Raw genomic sequence first — 20,329 nt, 5'->3', positions numbered from 1 at the left:
TAAAAAGTTAAATTTTTAATTTTTATTTTACAATATATAGACAAACAATCCTATTTGTTTAATAAAGCCGATAATGAATAGCTCAGTTATATTGAAAAGTGATATCTTAAACATTATACAATACAAATTACATAATGATTTTGTGAATAATGCTGTAAGCGAAAATGAGAAAATGAGCTTCATTAATAAGATTACATTCATGTGGACAAAGACTAATTTTTATTTGCGATCATTAAACTTAATTTTGCTTTATAAACTTTACTTAACTAGCTATTTAAATTTAAAACAGTAATTCTTATTAGAATATATTAGTTGTCTATATACATGTATAATATAGATAAATTTTTCTTTAGTCAATTGAGTATTTTTATATATTTTACTTATAATTTAAAGGTTCTGTCATTCAATTTATCATTAAATATTAAAAATTAATTATTAAAAATCATTAACGACCCTTTTATTCAGTTGTTAAATTGTTGTTAGAGATTTTATCATTAAATTTTTTTAATAAAAATATCATATATTAATTATTAATATTAATTAATTGTAATAACTATAAATTTATTTTTTATTAATAATAATTAATGTGGTGATAAAAAAATTTTAATAACAACAATAAAAGTTGTTATAATTTAAATAAAAAATTATAACTTTCTTGTATAATAAATTTAAAATATAATAATAATTAAAAATAATTAAATATTAATAATAATTAAATAAATAATATTTTCAATAAAAATGCAAAATTCAATTTATATTATTGTAAATTAATTTACAATGATCTATAAATCATATTATTTGTTAATTTATAGTAATTTTAGATGATATCTCATTTCTTTTTTTATATAAAATTTAAAAAATGTATATGCATTTCAAAAAAAATATATATATATTTTCACTTTAATGAATTACATTATTAAATATTATATACGTGTCATGAATAAGAAAAGTTAAAGGGTATATTTGTTATCATTGTTATTTCTTTTTTTTTTTTATAACTTTCACTAAATAATCGTTAAAAGTTTTAAAATTTTATTTCATATGTCAAATTCATATTATTAAATAAATATTTATTTAATTAATTTAAAAAATATATTTTTATTTTATTATTATAAAAAAATTATTATGATATAGAAAAATTTATTATTTAATTATTGTAATATAAAAAAATTTATTAATTGATTTCTCTTTTAAAAAATAAAATAAACAATTTTTAAATTTTAAAAAATATACTAATTAATTATTTTATTAATTTAAATTATTAAATATTTTACTATTTATTCCCTATAATATTAAAAATTTATTAATTAATTTTTCAGTTTTATAAAAATATCTATTAATTCATCTATATTAAAGTCATTTTAAATTTTTTTCAAGCAAAATTTACTATTTAATTTTTGTGATATAAAAAAATATAATTTTATAAAAAATTTACTAATTAATTCATTCATTTTAGAACATTTGAAATTTTTTATAAAACTAAAAAATTAAAATTGATGGAGAGATTAATTAGTGAATTTTTTAAAATTAGAAATGTTTTAATATATTTTTTAAAATTAATGAATTAATTCATCAATAATAATTTTTATTTTTATAATATTTAGCAGCTAAAAATAATGTAAGGATTAACCAATAGATTTTGTAAAACCTCAGAAAACTTTTAATGTATTTCTTAAAAATAAACGAACTAATAAATTTTTTTTATATAACAATAATCAAATAATAATTTTTTGTTATAATGTCATGTATTGTGTAAATATAATTTATTAATATTTTTATGTATAACCATTTATAAAATTATTTGTATTATTATTTTACTATCAAATATTATATTTTAAAAAATTATATTATTTCTTACCATTATGTAAAATTTTATACTTATTTTTATATAATCACTTTTTGAGAAAACAAAAAAAAAAAAAATCATGAAAGAATATTAAATGTACCCTAAATTAGCCGTTATTTTTTATCATTAAAACTATATTTGTTATAGTGTAATATTTTTTATAAAACAAATAAAGTCTTAATTTTTATATTAACTTCATTTCAAGGATTTGGTGTCAAACGAATATATATATATATATATATATATATATATATATATATATATATATATATATATATATGTATATATATTATTTTGCCAGCAATTCTCATAAGAAATAATAATCAATGCATAAATAGAAAAAATAAAACTTGAAAAAAGAAGTATATAAATGGTAGATATAATTGGTAAAATTACTGAAAATTTGCCATGAAGAGTCCAAAAAATTACTTTAAAATATAAAAGTGAATTATTTTTTGTTCTTATATTTTATCAAAATTGACTATTTAAGTTTTTATTTCTATGTTATTCGATTAAAATAAATTTTTATATTATTTATTTTTTTTAAATTATATATATACAATTTAGTTCTTCTAATCAGATCTAAAAATATATTTATTAATATTTTAATTGATAAGAATATCAAAGAGTTTGACTTTATAAAACAACCAAAACAACTTTTCTTGCGTAACTTAACTAACATCTCAAACAGTACATCCAATCAACTTGGCACAAAGTAAAGAATCTCAAAGGGAAGAATATATATATATATATATATACCTTCCACAAGCATTTCTAAAATTCAAATTTTCAAGTTAAAGATTGTGAACTTCATATTATTAGATGCTAATGCAATGATTTCACTAATTTAATTTGACTTGAAGGAAAATAAAAGAAATTAAGGATCTATATATATATATATATATATATATATATACCCAACTTGATGACTAGAAAAAAAAAAGGGGACAAAGACGATGTTTGCTTTTCCTTCAATTCCCATAACATTTTCTATTGTCTATAATTTTAGTGACATTTCATCCAACCAACAGCTGTAGAAGTCTAGTGATTCTCTTACCTTGTACTCTGGGACTGTATATCCTGCACCCTGCATTTATAGTGTAGTCTAATTGTTAAATCAATTCTCAATTAAAGCACATTGGTTTATAATCATTATTTTTATTATTATTAAAAATATAATAATTAAGCAAAAAAGAATTGCTTATACCTTTATGGTTAGAAAGGTGAAGTTGTAATCATATCCTTGCAAGTACCTACAAGAGAAATGATAGCATTTTAAAAGGTCATTGAGCACAAAAATAAAAATAGATAAAGATTCTTAAGCATTGTAGTATGGAACCAATTAGTTTTAGTTCTCAACTCAATTTTAGGACTGAACTCTCGAGTTAAGGCTGTAGTAGCAGCCAAAAAAAATTGTAAAGGAGATGGTGGGTTTACCAGCAACTTGATCATTAGAAATCCATGACCTCCATTCATCAACAATCTTATATCAAAGAGATCTAGTCCATGTCTGAATTCAAGCGAAAGGCACACACATATCATGGTTTCCACCACAGGTCATTTGCGGTGTTAGAAAATTTCATTTTGTGGAAGAGAATCACAGCTGATTGAAATTAAAAATGATATTTGAAGAAGTTAGTTAAATTACCTATCTATTATATTTGAAAAATGTAATTACCAAGTTGCGCTCCAAGACACACTTGAATGGTCAAGATATAACAATAGTTTGCTGATCCCTCGTTGCGCACCTTTAAAAGCCTCAGAATGAGATCATTATTCCGCGATAAATGCACTACCAATTCTGTGGTAGCAGCATCAGCATAGAACCCCTTATCAACCATTTCGTTGATTAGTTATGATGCTTTTGGTAAATCCTCATGCTTGAGAAACCCTTGAATGATGATATTATAACAACAATTATTTGGTAAACATCCTACCTTTTCCATGTCTTTAAATACCTTATAGGCTTCATCCATTAATCCTTGTTGGCAGAGTCCTTTCATAATTGCACTATATACATAAACATCAGGTTGTAAACCATTTTCAAAAAGACTAGAAAACATTTCCTTAGCATCATTAATCTTGCCAGCTTTGCACATACCATTGATCAGAATGCTATAGGTCACAAGATCAGGCTTCAACTGACTTTCCTCCATTTCTTTCAATAGCGTGAGTGCTTCATCGAGATTCCCCTGTCTACACAAGCCATCAATCATAATTGAGAAGGTTACTATATTTGGCTGTTGACCATGAGAGCACATATCCTTAAAGAGCTCTTTTGCAGTTTGGGGCCTCCCTGCTTGAAACATAGCCTTTATAAGAGTATGATAAGTAACAGCATCAGGAACTAAACCTTTATGAGACATTTCATCAAAAATCTGCTTTGCATTATCTATCATTTTCCACTTACAATATCCATTGATCAAAATGTTGTAGCTAAAAATGTCAGCTATTCCGTTGGTCACCATCAGATCAAATAGCTTTCTAGCCTTATCAATTTGCTTGCACAGACAATATCCATCCATCAATGAATTATAAGTGACAACATCAGGTTCCACACCTCTTTGAATCATTATTTTGATTATATTCTCTGCATTTGAAACCAATCCTTTTTTACAAAGAGTGTCGATCAATATATTGAAGGTAAAAACATTAGGGCATATATTCCTCCCCACCATTTCTTTCAACAAGGCCAAAGCTTCCTTGAATTGGTCTGAAATGCAAAGACCATCAATTAAGGAATTGTAGGTGACCACATCAGGCTCTACACCTCTTTGAATCATTATATTGAATGTATTTTGAGCCTCTGAAACCATTCCATCCTTACAAAGAGCATCAATCAATACATTGAAGGTATAAACATCAGGTGATATGTTCTGCTCCACCATTTCATTCATCAAGGCCAAAGCTTGGTTCTTTTGGCCTAATTTGCAAACACCGTGAATTAAACCAGTGTAAGTGATGACATTAGGTGAAATGCCCTTATTCCTCATTTGAGAGAAGAGCTCTAAAGCCTCACCAACTAGCTCATCCTTGCAAAGGGCGTCAATGATTGCACTGTATGTCACAACATTTGGCTCACAACCTCTATCAGCCATTCCCTTTAGCAGCCCAATAGCCACGTTTGTTTTCCCAAATTTACACATTCCGTTTACTATCACATTGTAAGTATAAACATTAGGTTGATAACCACGTGCAACCATATCATCGAAAAATTCCACTGCCTTATCGATTTTACTCTCCATACAAAGCCCATTAATTAAGGTAGTAAATGTCACAGTGGTAGGCTCCAATCCGAATTTGAGCATCTTACCAAAAACAGAGAAGCCAAAATCCACAAGGTGTAAGTGGCTGAAGCAATTAATTAAGATGCTAAGAGAATAAACATCGTGTGAGATTCCTAGCAATTCAATTGTTTTGGACATGGAAAAGACAGTGTGATATTGTTTCATTTTCACAAGGGCAGATAAGAATCTACTAAATTGAGCCCTAGAAGGAAGAGGATGCTTATGAATTACATGATTAAAGGAAGCAATGGCATCATCAAGGTGGGTAAAAGAAGCAGATTTGAAGTTATTTGTCAAGAAGCGTGCATCTTCAAGTGTGGAAGTAGAAGAATGGCAATAATTGGTAAATAAGAATAGGAATGGAGATTGAATGGTACCAATTGCCCCTTGTAGCTGAAGATGGAAGCTCCTGCTCTTCCTCCTCCAAGGCATCTTCATCATCATCGATCTCTCGTCAGTTGTTTTTAGGGATGGATCGGAGATTGGGAATGAGAAACGGAAATAGAGAATCGAAAAAGGAAGGCTCTCTACCTGCTGGTAAAGTGGTAAGGATAACAAAAGGAAATTGGGAATTGTTGAAGAGTTATTTGTCAGTTGCTTTTTATTAATTTTTCATATAAAAATATTATTTAACAACAAATTAAATTTATCATTTTATAATAATAATTTTGTAAATATAAATCCAATTAAGTCCATATTTTTATTGAAGAGTTAAATAATTTTAATTCAAAATTTTGGATAAATTAAGTCTTTATATTATTACTCAAAAGTCAAATAAATCATAATCTAAATTAATATTGTTTTTTAATAATAAAAATTTTTATATGATAAAACTTTATTTTTATAATTTTAAAAATGATTTATTATATTTATATATTTTTTAAAATTTTTATAATAATTAAAATACTAAAATTTTAATGTTTTAAATTATAAAAATAATATTTTATTATTAAAAAATAATATTAAGTTAGAATTTATTTAGCCTTTAATAAAATTACATAGTTTAATTAGCTTAAAATTTTAAAAATTTTAAATTAAATTTATTTGATTCTTAATAAAAATATAGAGACTTAATTAAATTTATTTTCATAAAAATAATATTTTATTATAACCGTACCTTATATTTAATTAAATTTATTTGAAAATTAATTAATTTTGTTAACTTTATATTTTTAAATAAAATATTATAAATATAATTGTAGAATATTGATTTTTTTATTTTATTAAATAATATTCCTTATTTAATAAATAATTATCAATGTATATTTTTAAAGATATTATTATAGTCTAATTGTATATAATATAGATGAGGAAAAAAATAAATAGTTTATTGTTTAATTTTACTCTAATATAATTAGAAATTTAAAATGAGTAACTTTATATAATTTTTTGTTATTAATTACTTTATTTTAGTATAATAAAAATTATTTTTTTTTACAAAGCTTAACTCTCATTAGAACTGTTTGGCACATTTTTATTTTAACATTTTATTTGAATAATATTATAATTTTAATTAATATCAGTAAAAAATTAATATATAAAATTATTTCAAAATAATAAAATTTTGAAATGTTAAACTCACTAAATATATATATTTTTCATTTTAAATTTTATTTATTATTTTATTTTATTATTAATAATATTAACTTAAATTTATAATAATTAAATTATTTCTATGCATTTAATATACAGTATATTGTATTAAAGGGGTGGAGAGGCCTTCTCTTTTTACAAGGAAGGAGAATTCTTCATTTCTTATAATTTATCGATGTAAGATTAAAATTAAATAAATATAAATAGATTTATAAATAAATAGTAAAATTAAATGACACGAATATATCAATAATTATAATTATTTTTTAACTATATATTCTTTATATTTATTTTATATCAATAAAACAATCATATGCATTTCAATAACAGATATCATTTCAAAGTGTTATACAACATCATGAATAACAGTGTCAACCAAAGGAGAAATACAACATTATGAACGTTTCTTCAATTTTAGCTTCAAAATTCTTAAGAGTTTAAAAGACATCTTATTGTAAAGATAAGAATCAACTTCTTAATTTGTATTAATAATGCATTGATTTTTTCATTGGCAATCTAATAAAAATCCGTTGATAAATTAATTAATAAGGGATTACTAATAGATTATGATCCGGTGTTAAAATGTTCGGTATTAAATTTTTACCAACGATTTTAAAGTTCGTCAGTAAACTAGTGGATTTACTAACGAAATTTCCGCTATTATTACTAACAGATTTTAAATTATTAATAAATTTTAAATTCATTGGTACAAGAGAAAAATAGTTTATTAACAGATGTGAAATCCGTTAGTAAATGATCATCGAATTGTAATTTATTAATAAATCTATTGAGAGTTTAAATAATTTTTTATTAATTTAATAAAACTTAAAATTATATTATTATTGTTACCAAGTTTTTAATTTATATCTAAAAAAGTGAAAATAAAAAAAGTAAATAGTATAAAATGAGAGAAAATAATAAAAAAGAAAGAAAAAAGAGAAAAATAAAGAAAATAATAGAAAAATAAAAATTATGAAAAAGAAGAATGAATGAGAGTTGAGTAAAACGATGATCAGAGAAATGAAAAAAGTGAACAAATGCTTAGAGAAGAAAATAAATAAAGAGAAAATAATAGAAAAAATGTAAATAGAAAGAAAATAATAAAAGAAAATAATATTAAAAAAACTAATATGAATGAAAAGTATAGAGAAAACAAAGAAGATAAAAGGAAAGGAAAGAAAAAGATGGAAAAGAAAAGGGAGAAAATGAAAGGAAAATTATAAAGAATGAAAAAAATAATAGAAGAGAAAAGAGAACGAGAGAAAATAGGATAAGCGAGGAAAGAAAAATAATAGAAAAATAAAAAAAATTTATGAGATAAAAAAATAAAATGAAAGAAAGTAATAGAAAAAAAAGAAAATGAGAGAAAGTGAAAAAAATAGAAGAAAGGTGGATGATAAAACGAATGAGCGATAAAAGCGAGGAGCTTGTGTTATATTTATAAACGCGAATTACTAATAAATTTGCAATTCGTTACTAAATTTTGAAAAAAAAAAAACATTTTTTCTTTCTAAAAATTACCAATGGATTTGAAATTTGAAAAATATGAGTTATAAAAAAAGAATGCAGAAATTTTATGTAGGATTTTATTTTAAATTTATCAAAATATTTACTAGTGGATAGCATCCGTTGATAAATTTAATACTTATTAATTTGATGATAAAATTTAGTAACGGATTTTTAAATCCGTTAGTAGTTTAAACACTTTTAAAAATTTACTTAGGGTGTAAACAAGGAGTAGAGCTGAGATTTGAAGAGTTCAAATTTAGTTCGTTAAAATTTTTTTAAGTTCAAGGCGAGCTCAAGTTTTACTCATTTCGAACTCGAACTGAATTTAGACGAGTTAAGTATTAATAAGCTCAACTTCGGTATTGTGACAGGGCCACTAGCTCTGACTCAGGGGTAGCTTTGATCCAAATAACTTGGGAATCACTTTCCACCTGACTCAAAATGGTTAACTCAAGTTATTTAGTAGTTTCGTATTAACTATTATATACAATTTTTATTTTCCGTACTTCGCCGATGTGGGACGTCCCACATCAAGCAAGCAGCTGACTTTCACATATACAAATTAGCTTATAAACTTATAAAAATGAGCTCTTAACAATCCAAATATGCAAGTTTTAATAGTATAATTAAATAATATATAATTGAATTTTATAAAATTTAGATTTGACTCATGAAAGTATATGCAGGAGTTAAATTTATTTCTCTTATGATATTAATTTCAGTCTGCTTAACGAGACTATTCACCAGTTTGTTCATAAATTCGAACGCAAGCCGAGCTCACTAGTCTTAATGAGACACTATATGGTTTAAGTTTGCCTTGTTTACTAAACAAGCCTAAAAATTAAGTTTGAGTTTGAATCGTTTAGAAATCGAGTCGAGTTCGGTCAAATTTTTATCGAGTCGAATCTCAAATAGCTCACAAACGGTCACAAACGGTTTGTTTCATTTCCACCCCTAAATTTACTAACAGATTAAAATTATTAGTAATTTACTAATAGATTTTAAGTCTGTTATAAATTATTTACTAACAGATTAAAATTATTAGTAATTTACTAATAGATTTTAAGTCTGTTATAAATTTCAACACCAATTATTTTATAAATTTATAAATTTCCAATAAATTTTTAAATTTGTTAGTAATACTAGCAGATTACCAACAAATTTCAAATCTGTTGGTGAATTTTTATACAACGTTTTATATTAAGAATTATTGAAGGGTTTTCAAATTTTTTAATAAATCTATTAAAATTACTAATAGATTAAAATATATTGTAATAAAATCTGGTGATAAAAATATCAGAACTATAGCTTTTCATTTTAGCATGTTACCACTATCTCACTTATACTGAGATTTTGTAGCATAGAAAAATATATCAGATTTCTAACAAGAAACTTCCTTTTATATTTAGTTTTGTATGAGTTGCCCATGTGATTTGAACAAATCACCTCTTGAAGCTAAGCTCTCTCTTATTCTCTTATCAATCTAATCAGAAGTGGGATATAAGAACCTCTAGTAGGATACATAGTCTGATTGACGTTGATTTATCTCTCTTTAAAGCCAGATAAATCTTTATATTGCCGCTTTGAATTTGCCCTCCAAAAAGTATAAATGTCCATTTGATTTCAAAATCTCCAATAAACCACTCTATTTCTCTACAACTAAATTTAACACTTTCACAAACTAAACAATATTTTACCGTTATTTTTTCATCTCTTTATTAATTTTTTTATATATTATTATTATTATTGCAAATAGGCAATTAAATTTGGGCTCCTATTATCTTAATATCACATTATTATATGAATATATTTAATCAAAGTTATCAAAAAAATTATAATAAAATAAAATTAAGAAAATATATCATTTTAATTGATTTTTTTACTGTAATTGAAATATTCAAATTTTTATTATATTTGCTAATATCTGTTATTTAATAAAATTATCATGAACATATATATATATTTAAAAAAATTATTATACTCGAATGATATATACATCCTTTTTTTATATCAATTATAAATGTATTATTAGTAATATAATATATATTTATATATTAATTTCATACATTTTTTAATTAAAATTATATAATTAATAACTACATAAAATAATAAAATATTCTTATCAAGAGTTGTATATATATATATATATATATATATATATATATATATATATATATATATATATATATATATATATATATATATTATTACTACTGTTATTATTTAAATATTAATATTATTATTTTTATTATTATTTTAATATTAATTATTTACTATTTTAAAATATACGTAAAAGCTATTATGATTTTATTTGTAAAAATTAAAATTAAAATTGAAATGAAACTAAAATAAAAATAAAAAAAATTAAAATCAAATTGAAACAGTACTGAAATTACTTAGAATCGTATCCGAACTATACCAAAATTTAATTTCAAATGCATTAAAGTATTAAAATTTGATTTGGTTCTAATTCTTAGTAAGAACTATAGTTTTTCTTTATATTAAAGTATTACAAATTTAATTTGATTCTAGTTCTTAGCAAGAATTATAGTTTTTCTTTTTTAGCATGTTGCCCACTGAACTAATTATGTAGTATATTTCATAATAATGTATTGTATGATATTGAGATTTTATAGCATAGACAAATATATCTAATTACTAACCTTAATATAAGTAAATTATTAAAACATATAATAGTTTTAATAAAATATTTAATCTATTAAAATTTTAATATTATATTTGTTAATAGAACATAAATTAAATTAAAATAGTAAATTAATCGAACAAATCAAATTGAAATATTTTAAATATTGTATATTTGTATAATTTTTTAATCCATTAAAATAGATGTGAACATGTGGATTTCATATGTAAATTAAAATATTATATTATAAATTAATTAAATAAATTATATTAATAAAAATAAATTATAAATTTTATAATGTAATTATTAGTATTTATAAATAATAACGCACCAGAAGAAATCCTGTTAACTGATCAAATTATGGAAAAAGTGATTTGTAAAATAAGTTACTGACCGTTAAATTACTAACTGCAAGAAAAAAAGAATTATGGTGTTAAAATAAATTGAATCAAATTTTGTTTTAAGAAGCATATTATGTAGAGAATTATTGGAATCATATAAAAAGTCTTTTTATTGAATATCTAACTAATTTAAGACTTGATACATACTGCAGGTGGTGTGTAAATAACAGCTCAAAGAAAATTTTATGAATATTGCAAGATTATACTTGTGTTATACTTCAGAAGCACCACATTCACAAATAGTTAGATGATGCTTTAAAGCACCAAGTTTATCCCATAGTTTATTCAATTTTGTAAAGTAAACAACAACTGATATAGATTCTTGGGTTCTGAATCATTTTGCAATCGATTTCCTACCTCTCAATATGTACCCTGTCAAACCCACCTTCTCTAACAAACCATTTCCCATGGATGCAGAATCACAAAAACTTCAAGAAAGATGCATCAAGCAAAAAGAAAAAGTATATTACAAAGTTTAGAAAGTGGTAAAAAAAAATAAAATGTCTCATTACATACTGCTGAAAGGAGAAAAGAAACAACCAAAACAACTTTTCTTGCCCAACTTAACTAACATCTCAAATGTTTCACATTCATAACACCACACAAATGTATCGCAAAATGCACCATATAAATAACTCAAATGATTTTAGTGACATTTCATCCAACCAACAGCTGTAGAAGTCTAGTGATTCTCTTACCTTGTATTCTGGGACTGTATATCCTGCGCCCTGCATTTATAGTGTAGTATAATTGTCAAATCAAGTCTCAATTAAAACACACTGGTTTATAATCATTAGTTTCATTATTATTAAAAATTATAATAACTAAGCAAAAATGAATTGCTTATACCTTTATGGTTAGAAAGGTGAAGTTGTAGTCATATCCTTGCAAGTACCTACAAGAGAAATGATAGCATTTTGAAAGGTCATTGAGCACAAAAATAAAAATAGATAAAGATTCTTAGGCATTGTAGTATGGAGCCAATTAATTTTAGTTCTCAACTCAATTTTAGGACTGAGCTCTCGAGTTAAGGCTGTAGTAGCAGCCAAAAAAAAAATGTAATGGAGATGGTGGGTTTACCAGCAACTTGATGATTAGAAATCCATGACCTCCATTCATCAATAATCTTATATCAAAGAGATCTAGTCCATGTCTGAATTCAAGCGAAAGGCACACACATATCATGGTTTCCACCACAGGTAATTTGCAGTGTTAGAAATTTTTGTTTTGTGGAAGAGAATCACAGCTGATTGAAGTTAAAAATGATATTTGAAGAAGTTAGTTAAATTACATATCTATTATATTTGAAAAAGGTAATTACCAAGTTGCGCTCCAAGATACACTTGAATGGTCAAGATATAACAACTTTAATTTGCTGATCCCTCATTGCGCACCTTTAAAAGCCTCAGAATGAGATCATTATTCCGCGATAAATGTACTACCAATTCTGTGGTAGCATCATCAGCAGAGAACCCCTTATCAACCATTTCGTTGATTAGTTCTGATGCTTTTGGTAAATCCCCATGCTTGAGAAACCCTTGAATGATGATATTATAACAACAATTATTTGGTAAACATCCTACCTTTTCCATGTCTTTAAATACCTTATACGCTTCATCCATTAATCCTTGTCGGCAGAGTCCTTTCATAATTGCACTATATATATGAACATTAGGTTGTAAACCATTTTCAAAAAGACTAGAAAACAGTTCCTTGGCATCATTAATCTTGCCAGCTTTGCACATACCATTGATCAGAATGCAATGGGTCACAAGATCAGGCTTCAACTGACTTTCCTCCATTTCTTTCAATAGGGTGAGTGCTTCATCGAGATTCCCCTGTCTACACAAGCCATCAATCATAATTGAGAAGGTTACTATATTTGGCTGTTGACCATGAGAGCACATATCCTTAAAGAGCTCCTGTGCAGTTTGGGGCCTCCCTGCTTGAAACATACCCTCTATAAGAGTAGAATAAGTAACAACATTAGGAACTAAACCTTTGTGAGACATTTCATCAAAAAGTTCCTTTGCATCATCTATCATTTTGCACTTACAATATCCATTGATCAAAATGGTGTAGCTAAAAATGTTAGCTATTTCATTGGTCACCATCAGATCAAATACCTTTCTAGCCTTATCAATTTGCTTGCACAGACAATATCCATCCATCAATGAATTATAATTGACAACATCAGGTTCCACACCCCTTTGAATCATTATCTTGATTATATTCTGTGCATTTGAAACCAGTCCTTTCTTACAAAGAGTGTCGATCAATATATTGAAGGTAAAAACATCAGGGGATATGTTCCTCCCCACCATTTCTTTCAACAAGGCCAAAGCTTCCTTGAATTGGTCTGAAATGCAAAGACCATCAATTAAGGTAGTGTATGTGATCACATTAGGCTCTACACCTCTTTGAATCATTACATTGAATGTATTTTGAGCCTCTGCAACCATTCCATCCTTACAAAGAGCATCAATCAATACACTGAAGGTATAAACATTTGGTAATATGTTTTTCTCCACCATTTCATTCATCAAGGCCAAAGCTTGTTTCTTTTGGCCTAATTTGCAAACACCATGAATTAAACCAGTGTAAGTGATGACATCAGGTGAAATGCCCTTATTCCTCATTTGAGAGAAGAGCTCTAAAGCCTCACCAACTAGCTCATCCTTGCAAAGGGCGTCAATGATTGCACTGTATGTCACAACATTTGGCTCACAACCTCTATCAGCCATTCCCTTTAGGAGCCTAATAGACACACTTGTTTTCCCAAATTTACACATTCCGTTTATTATCACACTGTAAGTATAAACATTAGGTTGATAACCACGTGCAACCATATCATCGAAAAATTCCACTGCTTTGTCGATTTTACTCTCTATACAAAGCCCATTAATTAAGGTCGTAAATGTCACAATGCTAGGCTCCAATCCGAATTTGAGCATCTTACCAAAAACAGAGAAACCAAAATCCACAAGATGTAAACGACAGAAGCAATTAATTAAGATGTTAAGAGAATAAACATCGTGAGAGATTCCTACCAATTCAATTGTTTTGGACATGGAAAGGACAGTGTGATATTGTTTCATTTTCACAAGGGCAGATAAGAATCTATTAAATGGAACCCTAGAAGGCAGATGATGCTTATGAATTACATGATTGAAGGAAGCAATGGCATCATCAAGGTGGGTAAAAGAAGCAGATTTGAAGTTATTTGTCAAGAAGCGTTCATCTTCAAGTGTGGAAGTAGAAGAATGGCAATAATTGGTAAATAAGAATAGGAATGGAGATTGAATGGTACCAATTGCCCCTTGTAGCTGAAGATGGAAGCTCCTGCTCTTCCTCCTCCAAGGCATCTTCATCGTCATCTATCTCTCGTCAGTTGTTTTTAGGGATGGATCAGAGATTGGGAATGAGGAAAGGAAATAGAGAATCGGAAAAGGAAGGCTCTCTGCCTGCTGGTAAAGTGGTAAGGATAACAAAAGGAAATTGGGAAAGGAAATGCATTACCAGTTGTTTATATGCACCACCTTTTGTAATTTTTTTTATTAATTTTTCATATAAAAATATTATTTAATAACAAATTAAATTAATTATTTTATATTATTATAATATTAAATTATTATAACTGTACCTTATAACAGTGTAGAGCGGGGATGGGTTATGGTTTCTGGGAAGTCGATAGAGAAGGATGAATGGATAAGTGGTTAAACTGCATAAACAGTACATAGGATGTTTTGGACCTAGCTTTCTTTTAATTTTTTAAAATTAAAATTAAAGTTAAAATTTCTTTTAAATTAAAAAACCATTAACAATTTCACTGAAAAAAAATTAATTAATATTTCACAAGAAAATTTAACTAATTAAAAAAATCCATTAAAATATGTTGAAATAAATATATAATTGATTAAAATTTGTAAAAATCTTAATCTTAATATGTTTCAGAAATCTTAATCTTATTTTTTTATGTGTGATGGGAGGTAATAGAGGTTTCTCCAGTTTTTCATTATTTATTTTTTATGTGTTTTTAATTAAAAATTAATTTATAAATAAATTTAATTACAATTGAAAAGATTGAGATAAAATTTTAATAATAAGTTTATGTTTATAAATATTAAAGGTTAAATTAGAGGGTGAATTTATAAAATTTAAAATTTAATCATTAATTTAAATGAATATAAATGGAATAAAAATTAAAATTAAAATTTATTCACCGAAGTCAAATTCATTAATTTAAAAAAATATTCACTCAATTATTTATTATTTAGTTATAATGTTTAAATAAGTAAATCCCACCTATTATTTTTTAAAATTAAATTAATTCACGTAGTATTTAAATTAATTTTTAATTAATTAATAATTCTATTAAGCGTGTAAATTTAATTAATTAATAGTTTTAAGAAGAAAAACCTAAATTTGATCAATGATAGCAAGCGAAATATTTCAACTAAATCAATTAGTTTTTTAATATAAAAGAATATACTAATGGTTACTTGTATTAACACAATTAAATAATTTTGTATTTACTTGGGTTAATTAACAATATGTTACCTTTTGATTTAATAGACCTCTTGAATTTTTAAAGAAGGTGGTGTTACTCGAACATAGAAATTAATTGAAAAAAAATTGAGATGAACATAAATTAAAAATAAAATCTCACAACTTAATTAAATCTCAACTTGATTAACCTTTAACTGAATGAAGGAGTTTAGTCTCTAAGGACTGGGGAAGGAGGCTTGGCTGAAGAGAAACTAAAAAGAGGGTGTGGAGAAGAGGAGAATAGATGAGAGATCTACTTCTAAACCAGCCTTTATATAAAATTTTTCTAAATAAAAAGATAATTATTCACCATTTAAAAGAAAAAATAAAATAAAACTACTACTCCTATGATAATTTTTATTTTAATTTTGATCTAATTGTATTTGCATCTGAAAACAGTTTTGAACTCTTTACAATTGGCAAACCAGAAATATTGCAACCTGTCTATCAAGATAAGGCCATAATTTTGGGTAAAGTTGTACCTTGTAATCAGAAAAAGTTCTAAAACAGTATTTTTTGTTCATTTTCTTATTTTCGGCTCAAAACCTATCCAAAATCAAAATTAAGTGGAAATCAATTGCGTATATCAAAATCATAACAAAATGGAATTTAATATGATAAAAATAGTGAATTTTACAACTCATAAATATTAAATTAAAATTAAAAAAATAAATAAATTTGATTAAAATATAAATTAACATAAAGATTAAATATAGAATTGATATATTGATTTTTTTTCACATATTTAGCATTAGACATAAATGTATTCAAGTGATACATTTGTAAAATTAAATAAACACAATTTAATTTATAAATGGATATATAATATGTTTGTAAAATTAAATAGATGTAAATGGATTCGTAAATAAGTATAAAATCCGTTTGTAAAATTCAATGGATATAAACGGGCGTTAAATCCGTTAATTAAAACTGATTTCCTTTTACTTAATTTAAAAAAATATGCAGATAGGGTTTCGATCTACATATACTTTAACTTCATTTAAATTAGATGACAAGCAGAATAAAAGAATAGTTGAAAATAAAAAAAAAAAGAAGAAAAGAATAAAATCGTTATTGGAGAAATTGATTTAAAAAGAAAACTTAAAGAAGAAAATAATAATTAAAATGATGAAAGAAATAATCAAATTAAAATTCGGCTGAAGATAATCAAAATTAAAAGATTTTGCGGTTTACATTGATTAAAAAGATAGTTATTGGTTATAGTGTTCAAACAAATGAATTTCACCGATTCTTTCTAAATTAATTCGCATAACGCTTAAATTAATTTTTAGTTAATTAATAATTCCATTAAACGTGTAGATTTAATTAATTAACTGTTGTAAGAAGAAAATAACTCAAACTTACTTGGATTAAATAACAATAGGATGTCTTCCGAGAAGATTCAATAGCCCTTTTGAATTCTAAAAGAACAATCATGGAGGTAGTATTCCTCAAAAATAGAAATTAATTAAAAATAAAAATAAAAATAAAATAAACAGATATTAATAACATAATCTCATAATTTTAAATAAATTTCAATTTGATTAACTTTTAACTGAATAAGAGAGTTTAGCCTATAAAGGATATAATAAAATTGTAAAAAATTAAAAGAAGAAGAAGAATAAGAAGAATTTGGCTAAGAAGGAACCGAAAAAGAGAGGAGATGATGAGAAGTGATGGTAAATTCTACTTCTAGAGCAACCTTTTATATAGGTTTTTTCTAAATAAAAAAATAATTATTTATAATTTAACAGAAAAAGTAAAATAAATCTACTACTCCTACGATGACTTTTATCCTAATTTTGATATGATTTTATTTGCATATAATTTAAATTCTGTACATCTGGTAAAACAGTAATCCTGAAATCTGTTTGTTGACTTGGGTTACAGACTTTGAGCAGGCTGTACCTTGCAATCATAAAAAAACTCTAAAAATAGTCTCTTTTAGTTCTTTTCCTCATTTTTAGCTCAAAATCTGTCCAAAATCAAATTTCAAATAAAAATTAAATTTTTACATTAAAATCATAACAAAATTATGGAATTTAATATAAAAAAAATGATAAGTTTTACAACTCATCGCAAATTGATTTATAAATAAATGTATAATTTATTTGTAAAAATTTTATAAACCGACACTGATGAATTTGTAAATAGATGTACACTCCGTTTTAAAAATAAATAAATACAAATTAATTTTTAAATAGATATATAATTTGTTTGTAAGTTAAATAGACACTAATATATTCGTTAAGGGACGTATCATCCTTTTGTAAAATTAAATGGATACAAATTGCTTCATAAAAAAATGTTTGATTCGTTTATAAAATTAAAGAAAACAAACTGATTTTCAAACAGATATATAACCTATTTGTAAAATTAAATCGATACAAACTGATTCACAAATAAATATGTAATCCGTTAATAAAATTAAATGAACACAGTGATTTGCAAACGGATGCATAATCTGTTTGTAAAATTAAATAAATACAAACTAATTCGCAAATGACTATATAATTCGTTTATAAAATTAAATGGATACAAATGAATATAGAATATATTTATAAAATTAAATGGATATAAAATGATCACAAAGGAATGTATAATTTGTAAAATTAAATGGATATAAATTGATTGGCAAATAGATTTTAATCCGTTTGTAAAATTAAATCGATATAAATTGTTTGGATTTGTAAATGGATATAAAATCTGTTTGTAAAATTAAATGGAAGCAGAATGATTAGTAGAATGATAAATAATCCAAATATTTACATTAATTTATATTTATATTCAAAATTTTAAATTTTAAATAATCAAATCAAATCTTTTCAATTTGTGACATTTATAACTAGAGTACTAAACTGAATATGGAGAAGTGTATATTTTTATGGGCATGTACTTCCTTAACCATAGCTTTTCCTCTTAGCATTTCGCTCCCTACTCTGCTTGAATCGTTAAAATAGCATATTCCTTGACGATGTATTATATGATACTGGGATTTTATAGCACAGAGAAAATATTTGTGATTATTAACGATGAGCTTTCTTTTATATTTAATTTTGTACGATAAAAGTAATAGCAAAACCCTATAACTAGTTGCCTACGTGATCTCTAAACAAACCACTTCTTGAAGCCAAACTGTCTCTCCTTTATAATCTAATCAAAAGTAGAACATAAAAACTTTTGGTACGACTCATATATAGTCTAATTGACGTTGAGATATCTCATTTTCAAAGCCAGATTAATTACCATATTGCCGCTTTGAGTTTGCCCTCCAAAATACAAGTGTTCCTCTAATTCCAAAAGCTCCATCCTATTTTTGTGCAACCAAATTTAAAACTTTCAAAGAAATGGATGTTTTCTCTCATTGCTCTGTCCCACTCTCTTTGGACAGATAATGATGTAGGGAAATACTCTTACTTCTCTCTCCAAGCGCCATAAGTATTTTGGGTATTAGAGTTTTTCATTATATTAACTTTCAGGTAATTTGTAATGCTAAATATTCAATTAACATATTAACGGCATGGACCATTTAATCTATTTATTAAACCATTAAAAACTCATTGTGGATTTTGTGAAATAACATTTATAAATGAATTTATACCTATTCGTAAATTCTATTTGCATTTTAATAAATTTTTGTAGTGGACGATATGAAAAATTAAATTCTTACATGTTTCATCTATGAAATCTATTTTATCTTTTGCAGTCAAAGTAATTATCATAGATCTATCCCAATAAAGGTAATTGAATTCACTCAAAGGAGTACTTACTAGAATCTGGTTTGGAGAATCAGAATTCAGCATGTCAATCTCAAATTTAGATGTAATTAGATCTGTATTAGATGATTCAACAACTTGAGTAGTAGGATTAGTAGTCATCTTCGTAGTATCAGTATGAAAAATGATGAAAAATGAAAAAGATTAAGGAAATTGCAGAGAAATTTAGGAAGAAGAAAGAAGAAAAATAACTGTGTCTAATGCTATCAATGGAAGCTATTAACAGAACCAGTTAAAACTGAATTACTGAAACTTGATTAAACTTCTACTTGTATCCAATTCTTAGTAAATAGCTAAAAACACATATAAAATGCAGATTGCAGAGAAGAAACAATTTTTAGTAAATTAAAAAGAAAAAACTAATTTGAAAAGACAAAATGCTAAGTAATTTTGGTGAGATTCTAAAGAGATGAACCTTGAAAGAAGGATAATAAAGCTTGCGATCCCGGAGTTTCTTGAGAGTGTCGCCAACTTCCCATTTGTATACCGGCTTAGAGGTCTTGAGGAATTAATCAATTTTCAAGGGAATAAAACTCCTAGCAGCTCTTACAGGTAAAATTGAGGAGGTCATAAGAATTGGTTCAAATTATGTAACATCCAAACACAAGCATCTCAACTGAATCAATCAATGGAACATCTAAACAACCTAGAGGAACAGAAATTTCATCAAGGATCAAACCCCAATAAACCAAAATTGATCTATGAAAAATCTGGAACAGGGGTGG

General features: G+C 25.2%; 3 protein-coding genes across 15 annotated transcripts in view; all 3 read right to left on the bottom strand.

Annotated features, from left to right (window-relative positions):
• LOC110607256 (putative pentatricopeptide repeat-containing protein At1g12700, mitochondrial) overlaps positions 1-14,591 on the bottom strand; it is a 79,859-nt gene extending 65,268 nt beyond the window's left edge. The window contains exons 1-4 of one of the 7 annotated variants that reach the window (XM_043959766.1): positions 12,602-14,438; positions 12,361-12,433; positions 12,130-12,175; positions 11,921-12,008 (exon numbers count right to left, since the gene is read on the bottom strand). In XM_043959766.1, coding sequence (XP_043815701.1) covers positions 12,648-14,378 — 1,731 coding nt within the window. In that variant the 5' untranslated portion in view covers positions 14,379-14,438 and the 3' untranslated portion in view covers positions 11,921-12,008; positions 12,130-12,175; positions 12,361-12,433; positions 12,602-12,647. The other 6 variants (XM_043959768.1, XR_006351987.1, XM_043959765.1 and 3 more) reach the window with 6 other exon arrangements.
• The window catches only part of LOC122724553 (putative pentatricopeptide repeat-containing protein At1g12700, mitochondrial), a 69,502-nt gene extending 54,700 nt beyond the window's left edge, over positions 1-14,802 (bottom strand). The window contains exon 1 of the mRNA XM_043959813.1: positions 14,591-14,802. The gene's annotated coding sequence lies outside the window, so the exon portion shown is untranslated. The remainder of the gene's footprint in view (positions 1-14,590) is intronic.
• Positions 2,840-5,685, bottom strand: LOC122724529 (putative pentatricopeptide repeat-containing protein At1g12700, mitochondrial). Of its 7 annotated transcripts, none has more exons than XR_006351982.1 (5): positions 4,257-5,685; positions 3,495-4,142; positions 3,284-3,356; positions 3,054-3,099; positions 2,840-2,933 (listed from the first exon to the last, which is right to left on the bottom strand). XR_006351982.1 is itself a non-coding variant. In XM_043959762.1 (3 exons), the coding sequence occupies exons 1-3, from the start codon at positions 5,575-5,577 to the stop codon at positions 3,846-3,848; spliced, it is 1,527 nt and encodes a 508-aa protein (XP_043815697.1). In that variant the 5' UTR covers positions 5,578-5,685; the 3' UTR covers positions 3,770-3,845. The 7 variants fall into 7 exon arrangements, 2 of the variants coding, with proteins under 2 accessions (XP_043815697.1, XP_043815698.1); XR_006351984.1 differs by having other exon boundaries at positions 2,840-2,926; XR_006351981.1 differs by lacking the exon at positions 3,284-3,356 and having other exon boundaries at positions 3,525-4,142.
• Positions 14,803-20,329: the final 5,527 nt, after the last annotated feature.

Source organism: Manihot esculenta, chromosome 9, assembly GCF_001659605.2.
Source record: "Manihot esculenta cultivar AM560-2 chromosome 9, M.esculenta_v8, whole genome shotgun sequence".
In the NCBI taxonomy this organism is placed as follows: domain Eukaryota; kingdom Viridiplantae; phylum Streptophyta; class Magnoliopsida; order Malpighiales; family Euphorbiaceae; genus Manihot; species Manihot esculenta.
Note: the sequence above shows the minus strand (reverse complement) of the source record. Positions and strands in the feature narration are given on the sequence as shown.